This window comes from Octopus bimaculoides, chromosome 11 (assembly GCF_046866305.1).
Source record: "Octopus bimaculoides isolate indiv1 chromosome 11, ASM4686630v1, whole genome shotgun sequence".
Classification (NCBI taxonomy): domain Eukaryota; kingdom Metazoa; phylum Mollusca; class Cephalopoda; order Octopoda; family Octopodidae; genus Octopus; species Octopus bimaculoides.
The window spans coordinates 72311785-72321645 of record NC_142938.1 but is presented as its reverse complement, the minus strand read 5'-3'; the positions used below and the strand labels follow the sequence as shown (position 1 = coordinate 72321645).

At 36.2% G+C, this 9861-nt stretch overlaps 1 protein-coding gene across 1 annotated transcript in view; it reads right to left on the bottom strand.

The window, feature by feature from the left end:
- Positions 1-2028: 2028 nt before the first annotated feature.
- Positions 2029-9861, bottom strand: part of LOC149133399 (uncharacterized) — a 14203-nt gene continuing 6370 nt past the window's right edge. Inside the window, exon 2 of the mRNA XM_089360342.1 lies at positions 2029-3383. Within this exon, the coding sequence (XP_089216468.1) occupies positions 2145-3071 (927 nt within the window). The 5' untranslated portion in view covers positions 3072-3383 and the 3' untranslated portion in view covers positions 2029-2144. The remainder of the gene's footprint in view (positions 3384-9861) is intronic.

Genomic DNA, 9861 nt, shown 5'->3' with positions numbered 1-9861 from the left:
TATGAATATTGTACTAATATTTAATGTTTGTTCATGCAAAACATAGAATTACACAGAATATGGCTCTTAGCTATACCGTGTAAAAGAATATACATTTTCATAGGACTTGGAACTTTGAACTCTTTTTTTATTTTTCAGTAGTGACCTCTTTTCTTATTTCTTTCATCCTATTTCCTAAAATTGACACCTTTGAAAGGCCACCATCCCTTGTGAGAAAATGTGTTTATTTGCAAATATGTTGATAGGTATACAATGGGAAAAGAAAGAAGAAAACAGAAAGACAAAAAAGGAAAAAAAAACAAAAATACTTTGTAATGAAATTTCAGTAAACTGGCAACACCGAATTGAAAAGAAACCGTTTGCTCTCTCTCTCTCTTTCTCTCTTTCTCTCTCTGTCTCTCTCTCTCTCTCTCTCTCTCTCTCTCTCTCTCTCTCTCTCTCTCTCCTCTCTCTCTCTCTCACTATCAATCTGATCTTTTCCCATCCTGTATTATTGTTATCTGTCCCTCTTCTTTCTTGATTGTCCTGAAACCTCTCTAATTTCATCCCCGCTTTGCTTTTCTCTCTTTCTTTCTCCTTTTTTCACCCCAAAATCAAAACCAGCATTCTCCTCTTCTAAACAAAACAAAACATCCGATTCAAAAAAATGAACAACGAAACGTTCTGACGAAAGCGCTAATAAAGAATTATCCAAAATTCTAACTGCCTCCTTTTTCCCAATATACAATTTCTGTACAGCACTTCAAACACTCTATACATACATACATGCAGACATACATACATGAATACATTCACACACACACACACACACACACACACACACACACACACACGCACACACACATACCCACTCACATATATATAACTATATACATAAACAAAATTTACCCAGTCCAACCCTGTTTCTTACAATACATATGTCTAAAGCAAAAAATCTGCAGGAACTCTTAAAATACTATTATGGATCCCCAATGAAATCTTTTGCTCTGTGGACCACCAAAATATTATATAGGCCCTCAGAGGTCGTGTGGACCCCGGTTGAGAACCACTTGTGTAGATGGTCAACATTATGGCAGTGGTTGCAAAATTATTCATAAAGAATTCGACGTTGAACACGAAACATCCACTCGGCTGAGCACGGACTCAGCTAAAGTGAGGAAATTGAGCTACATCTTAACTCCATTTTAATGGGACTGCATTAATGTTAGGATTGAGAGATGCAGTACATTGAAGAGAACTTTTCGTTACTGATTATATTATCAGCTTCAAAATTTATATAAAATATTTAAACGTTAATTTCCTAGCATTGGAATATAATAATTTACTGGCAACGAATTCAGAATTTTCTACCGTAGCATGAAAATGCTATTTCAGTGCAAATAGTGAGAGGTATTATTGAAAACTGGAAATGTGGTGTAATTTTTCTTTCCGGTGTCTCTCAAACAACTTTATCGTGTAGGTTGTATTTTTAAATTTAAGCAAGTCTGGTCACCACTGTTCATTAAAGTATATCTGCAAATCTGGAAGTGCGTCATACGTTCTGAAGTTAGACCGCAGACAGCCAGTCAGTGCTAATCTATATGGATTAGATTAATGAGTGTCAGGTTTCATGATTAGAAGGAAAGCAATCTATGAACTTATTTTGAGAGCTGAATAAATGTTGCTACCGTGTATTTTTAAGAATAGCGTTTACATTTTAATTAATAACGATTTATTTCATGCAATTTCAGATAAATATATGAAAATATATTTGCAAACGAAAATAGCATAGGACGATAGCGATTTAAAAATTTTGATTTTCTTTAGTCAAAATAGTCGAGACAGATCTTGGCAGAAATGGTTTCTCACAATCCTTACCTTTCATCAGACAACCGAGTAACTGCTCAGCCAATCTACATCGTAAGCTTCTTATGTCTGTCTTGATAAAAGATGATGATGCACGGGAATTATCAAGCTGAGTATAAAGTAAGCAACGTTTTGAAACATGAAATTCATCACAATATATTTCATCAACGCAGAAATTTTATTCATCAAAGTAAGTACCATTACAATTAACATATTTTTGCCATTGAGTTACAAGTTTGTTTATTCTGGTAACATAAAAATCTGGAGTTCTGGAGCTGATGAACTCTGTCAACGCACTCTCAGCATCGGTTTGATTTTTTAATTCTTCTCTCGCAGGAAACCATCAAGGTGCTAGAAAAGTGGTAGTCGGTAGGAGAAAGGTCTGGGGAATAAGCTGAGGGGGGAAGAACTTCGTAGCTAAGTTCCCTCAACTTCTGAAGCGACATTAGTGAAACGTGTGGTCGATCATTGTTATGAAGAATGATTGGCCCTCTTCTGTTGACCAGTCTGTGACGGAGAGGTAGCAGTTTTTCGTTCATTTTGGCAACTTCATGGCAATATGTTTCTGCAGTACAGGTTTTTCCGAGTTTTAAGAAGCTATTATGGATGAGTCTACCATTACACCAAACAGTCACCATAACCTTCTTTTTGAAGAACTCGGGCTTAGGGAAGGTTTTCGGCGCTTCATTTTCATCCAACCACTGTGAAGGACATTTTTTATTATTATACAGAATCCACTTTTCATCGCAAGTCATTTGAATGGCTTTCTTGGTCATATTGGCGATATCAGGCCGGGCGTTGTCGTGCAGCAGAAGAACTCCATGCTGCCGATTAGGTATTTTCTCTTGAATAACCGTGTTGAGTCGTTCGATTTGTTGAACATGGAGTTCCGCCTTGACCGTTTGGATACGTTCTAGCAATTCGTAATGGATAATCCCTACCCAGTCCAACCATACGCGCAACACCGTTTTACGCGGATGAAGATCTTGTTTCACGTGCGGTGTTGCTTCTTTACCGGGGCTAAGCCATTCCTTACGCTGCTTCATATTGATGTACAAACACCATTTTTCGTCACCAGTAACGATTCGGTAACGAAATCGTTGCTTGTGTCCATGAGTTGAGCAATGACGAGCGAGCAAACCAGCGGAGATTGTGGTTCGTTGATTTTTGTTGTTGTCACTTGAAGCATGCGGAACCCATGCTCTATACTTCTGAACCTTTCGCATCGAGTGTAGATGCTTCTCTATAGCAGTGTGGGAGGATTCCAATTTCTCTGCCAGTTCCCTTGTCGTTTGACGAGTATTTTCGTGCAAAAGTTAGTTTAATCGCTCTTTATTGAACTGAACTGGATGGCCAGAACAAGGTGCGTCTTTGAGGTCAAACCAATCACGAGCGGTTCTTTCAACTATGGCACACTGTCTATACACAGCACAAATGTTGCGAGCAGCTTTTGCGGCCTTAGAAGCTTGATTAAAAGCAAAAAGAAGGAGGTGTTGAAAATGCTCGTTTTTCTTAACTTGACATTCCATTTTAATGATCTGAAAATAAACAAAAATTAACTAAAATTAACTAGAAAAAAAAAACGAAATAGATTCCTAAATGATTCAAAAATAGAATTCTCAAAAAAAAAAAAGAAAAAATAGTTTCCAAAATTTAAAAACGCAATAAATTCCGAGTAAATTCCATATATATACATACATATTAAAAAAGCAACTATACAAAAGCAAGTCTAACTCGAATGTAGCGCAGTCCAACGATGGCTTTGCTGGCCGAAACTTGCAATGCTGTAAGCAACATGCTTTTGTAAGAATAACAAATAAATATATATACACAGATACATATACTGCTACTAAATCTAATAATCCACGTAATAATAATAATAATAATAATAATAATAATAGTAATAATAATAATAGTAATAATTTTTTTCTATTATAGGCTGAAGGCTCGAAATTTTGGGTAATACGGCTACATCGACCCACAGTTCCTCACTTGGTAGTTATTTCATCGACCCCGAAAGCATGAAAAGCAATGTTTACCCCGACGGTATCTGAAATCAAAACGTAAAGACTGAACGTAAAGCCTTTTGTCCGGCGTGTAAACGACGTTTCCTGCTCGCCGCCTTTATAACAGTTATAATATTTCTTTTTTAATATTTGTGTCGGCGGTAACACCACTAAAGAAAACAATTCAATAGAAAGTAAGTTTTTTTCCTAAAATGTTCTATCGCCAAAATTCCAAAATTGAGGACTAGTACCAAAAATTAGAAATCGATATGATTAAAAAAGAAATAAATAAAAACAAGAGAATGCAAGCCGAAGTACAAGAATAAAAATTTTAAAATTAAAAAAAATAAGTTTTCTTAATGAATATTTTAGATTTTTAACGAGGTGTTTGTCTAAAGCAGCCAGTGTCAAAATCACACAACACCCTCTGAGAAGAGCCACTGTTTGTTGCGAACACCTTTTCGATGTTTAACAACGAATGAGTCATTGCTGTGATAAAAATAATATACGTAATTAGTGGGGAATACCAACGTCTATGAGGTGATTGTGTATTTTCCGTCAGCGCCATGTTTTTCGCCGTAAAATTATAATTCTCTCAGTGAAAGCAAGCTTGCTATCAAGAAAAATATACATCATAATGTTTGACAAGCCTGTCATGTTTACAGGAGATGTGTTCGAATCCCCGGGTAGCCTTCCGGTTTTTCTATGCAAAGGGTTGTTTTTTTAACACAATATTTTCATGCTATTATATCTTTAGTTTTCTTTATTTGCCTGAGATATATCATTCCAGGAAGGAATATGTGATGTTACCAAATGATATTGCTCATAGTCTACTGTCGTATCTTAGTGACATTAAAATCTAGGATTTATCAACCACAGCTACGGCTGGAATGAAATGGTCTAAAGATGAAAAAATAAAAAAAGAATCATTGATGATAATCATTACACTAGTGACCATTTGCAAGCCAGTTAACCCTGGACTTTGTTTAGCATATTCCTATTGTTGAACAAATATTAGAGGGACAAATTCACCAAAAGAAACGTCGATAGCTGACCGAATAGAAGAAAAATTACTGAATGAAACTTTTCTACTCTAGACAGAAGGTCCGAATTTTTTGTGGTGGGGGCCAATCGATTGGATCGAACACAGTACACAACTGGTACTTAATTTATTGACCCCGAAATGATGAACAGCAAAGTCGACCTCAGCGAAATTTGAACTCAGAAGGTAAAGACGGACGAAATACAGCTAAGCATTTCGTCCGGCGTGCTAACGTTTCTTATTTCTTTATTGCCAACAAGGGGCTAAACATAGAGGAGACAAACAAAGACAGACAAAGGGATTAAGTCGATTACATCGACCCCAGTGCGTAACTGGTACTTAATTTATCGACCCCGAAAGGATTAAAGGCAAAGACGACTTCAGCGAAATTTGAACTCAGAACATAAAGACAGACGAAATACAGCTAAGCATTTCGCCCGGCGTGCTAACGTTTCTGGCATAAAACCGTCTTACTTTTTCTCAAATAATTATTTGTACACTAAGGGTAAGGCTTTGAATATTTTCTTTCAGGGGGAGGGGAAAAGGCTATTCGATTACATCGAGCTCCGTGCGTAACTGGTAATTATGTCATCGGACCTGAAAGGATAAAAGGCAAAGTTAACTTCTGCGGAATTTGAACTCAGAACGCAGCGGCACACGAAAAACCGCTAAGCATTTCGCCCGGCGTGCTAATGATTCTGCCAGCTCGGCGCCTTGTATTTTTCTCAAATAATACAGAATCTGTTAATGAGCAGGGGCACATACTGATCACATAACTTTACCTGATACCATACGCATCCCTCTTCCCGCTCTTATGTCCAAAAGCTATCTCTAATTCCCCCTTCAGTCTCGCAAAGCATCAGATCTTCTTTGACATTCGCTAAACGTATGTTATTTTTTCCTAATTTCTCGGACATACAGAGTTCACTCTGGTGCAGTCACTAATATTTTGAATAAAATGTTTTATTTCCATTTAATTGCTCTTCCTCTTTGTTTTTTTTTTATTTCTTTCGTCGAAAATTCATTGTTTCCCGATATATATATATATATATATATATATATATATATATATATATATATATATATATATATATATATATATATATCGACGGAGATAATCGATTATATTGATTCCAGTATCCAGCTGGTAATTAATTTATCGACCCCGAAAGGATGAAAGACAAATCGACCTCGACGGAATTTGAACTCAGAACGTAAAGATCCGAACAGTAACAAGAATAATTTTAACAACAACGACAAAATATCAATAATATCCTTTTGTATTCTAGACACAAGGGCTGAAATTTTGGGGGAGGGGCGCCAGTCGATTAAATCGACCCAGTACGCAACTGGTACTTAATTTATCGACCCCGAAAGGATGAAAGGCAAAGTCGACCTCGGTGGAATTTGAACTTAGAACGTAAAGACAGACGAAATACCTATTTCTTTATTGCCCACAAGGGGTTATGCACAGAGGGGACAAACAAGGACAGGCAAACAGATTAAGTCGATTATATCGACCTCAGTGCGTAACTGGTACTTATTTAATCGATCCCGAAAGGATAAAAGGCAAAGTCGACCTCGGCGGAATTTGAACTCAGAACGTAAAGACAGACGAAATATCGCTAAGGATTTCGCCCGGCGTTCTAACGTTTCTTCTTTTTTTATTGCCCACAAGGGGCTAAACATAGAGGGGACAGACAAGGACAGACAAAGGAATTAAGTCGATAACATCGACCCCAGTGCGTTACTGGTACTTAATTTATCGTTCCCGAAAGGATGAAAAGCAAAGTCGACCTCGGCGGAATTTGAACTCAGAACGTAATAGCAGACGAAATACCGCTAAACATTTCGTTCGGCGTGCTAACGTTTCTGCCAGCTCGCCGCCTTAAAACATCAATAATATCGACAACAAAAACAACAGCAAGAGCAACAATAATAATGCTAATAAATATAATAATAACAAAAGCCAGACCGCAATAATAACAGTGGCATCAGCAACGTCGTGGTAGAGAATATGTTGTCCACAGGAAAAGGAAATCTACTGTGACAAGTCAAAAGCGGGAAAGAAAGTGAATATAGATTACAAGCTTGAAAGGGCTTAGAGTTATTGGACGAAGAATATAAATGGATTAGGATTCTTGAGGGATTAAATAAGAATTACCGAACAAGATTTACGTTATTAAGTGGAATCGAGAATGGGAGATTACGCAGAGCAGTGAGAAAAGTTAATGATGTCTTGAGAGTGATAGGTAATATGTTGGATATTAATGATCTGTAATATTGAGGCTCTGCAGATGTCATAGAAATATTAGGGATAAAAATAAACAAAGAAACAAAGAAACAAAGCAAAATAAGAAACCATAAAACAAAACTAAACGAAGAGATTCTTGTTGGAGTAAGAAGACTGGAAATGTATGAAATACAAGAAGAATCCGAGTATAAAGAAACTAAAACGGTGTCTATAAGACTTAATACACACACATACACATATATATACGTATATATATATGAATACATATACACACACACGTATATGGTAATGTTTGTTCTCATGATCAGTTATAATAAAATCAATTTTACATTAATCTCAAGGGTGACTCCATACTTTTGTAGAGTAGAAATTCATTGTTATTTAACAAGAATAATGTTGACAGTGACTTCGAAGTTTCGACTACCTATACTATCATTACTCTCTCCTTGTATGTGTGTATATATTTATATATATACACACACACACAGTGAAAGAGAGGTTTAGATAGGCAGATAGATAGATAGATAGATAGATAGATAGATAGATAGATAGATAGACAGATACATAAATATTTTGTATACATACGGACATGCACGCACACACACACACACACATATATATATGTACGTATAGGATGCACTTCCCAAGTAGCCCATTGCAAGAAGAAATCTCCTTGCACTGTCTTACAGACGCTCATTTGTCCGTCACACTCTACCAGAGACTGTGAATGACTCGGGTACACCTGTAACCAACGGCATTGATGTTCACATTTTGCTTTACAAACTACAGAAATAAAGAGCAATATCTCTTTGTGTGGTTTTCCTTCGCTACATATGCTTATGGCTGCACATACGTCTATCTCTTTAAGAATACGCTTCTAGTTGATTCTATCTAAATCTGCTTTTGTATGTTTATTTTTCTCTGCGTCTATACGTCTAGATTATGCGTATCTGTAAGAGTAATTTGCTATCCGTGTGTACTGACAATTTTGAACTGTAGGAAATTAATAACAATTTAAAGTTATTTCTACTGGAAATTACTCGTTCTATCCACACTAGATAAATCAATAGCAATGAAAATAAATGTAATATTATATTAGAAGTATCCCTATATAATTATTGACAAGTGTGCCTGTACATGTATGCCTCTGTATATGTGTATATGTCTTCGTAATTGTATTGTGGTGCGGGTATCTGTCGGTTTGCGTTTGTACGTACATGTGTGTTTATACATTTGTGTGTGAGCGTATATAAGCGTATGTTTATTTCGGATGGTGTGCGTCTAATTTGATATAATAAAATAAATGTGTTTAATTAATTCGAGTGTAAAAGCAACAACGCAATTATACAGACAAAGAGCCATTATAACGGATATATATTAAGGAAGCTATGATAAACAGGCAATAGTTACAGTAGCCGTACGTTTATTTCTGTAATTATAATTTTATGTTATTTTTTAAAAGCTATATACGTTGTTTATTGTTTTATACAGATATTTTATTCTCTCTCTCTCTCTCTCTCTCTCTCTCTCTCTCTCTCTCTCTCTCTCTCTCTCTCTCTCTCTCTCTCTTCAAGCATTGATTTCTTTTGATTGGGCACTAAGCCAGTTGCTGAAGTACGCAAAGAAATTGTAGAATGAATCTATACCTTAATAATGGCGGAATATATTTTATGGAATCAGTAAGGTTTAAAAGCAAAGTTGCGAAAGAAGATTGTGTATCTTCTACAAACATTGACTTTGTTACAAAGATCTACCTATTGAAGTCATTCACGTATGTTTTGTGAATGAAGTAAATACCGAATTTCCTCTAGCATTTTGTTTCTGTTTCTGATTATTATTAGTATTTTAGTTTATTGGCTACGAATTATTAAAAGAAGAACAGGTTTTTGATGTCATAAGAGAATACAAACATTCGAGAGAACCTGAATAATTCTATTCAGGATATTGGGTCTCGAAGCACGTAAAGCTATTAACATGTAAATATTGGGTTGAAAACCCCATCTGGATAGACACAGTCGAAGGCTGCTTGTGGGACACGAACGCAGATCACTTGTAGACACGGCAGTAATAAAGGTTCTAACCTTTTACACTGGCGAGCTTATTGCATCAAAGAAAAAAGCTTGTATCCAAGCCACCTGGTGGGCTGCTATCACCTTCCATAAAAAGAAAAATATAAGATTTATTTAATGAAGTATTTGTATATTTGTTTTCGTAACCTTGTACAAGAAATGACGTACCACTAGAGAGAGAGAGGGGGATGAAGAAAGAAAGGTAGGAGATTGTGTGTGAGAGAGAAACAGAGAGAGAGAGAGAGAGAGAGAGAGAGCAGAAGAAGAAGAAGAAGGAAAGACTGAGGGAGATGTTATGTGTGTAAGAGAGAGAGAGGCGAGAGCGAAGATGCATGTACATAGATATATTGGAGGAATTCTTCACTCTTTGACAAATGAAGGAGGATCGTTTCCAAACAATTTGGAGGAAACGGTCGTATAAAATTGTATTCAACAATAGTTTCTCTATACGAACAGAAAAGGAAGTCACTAAGTCACAACGAGGCACTTTCTAAACGAAACAGTAATAAAGGCTGTAATATATTAAATTAGGTAGCTTCTTATTGAATCAAAGAAAAGGCTTTTACCCAAGCCAGGAGGATAGCTGCTGTCCCAGTGAAAATTCAAAGGAGTGAGAATGTATATTCGATCTGAGACCAAGAACAG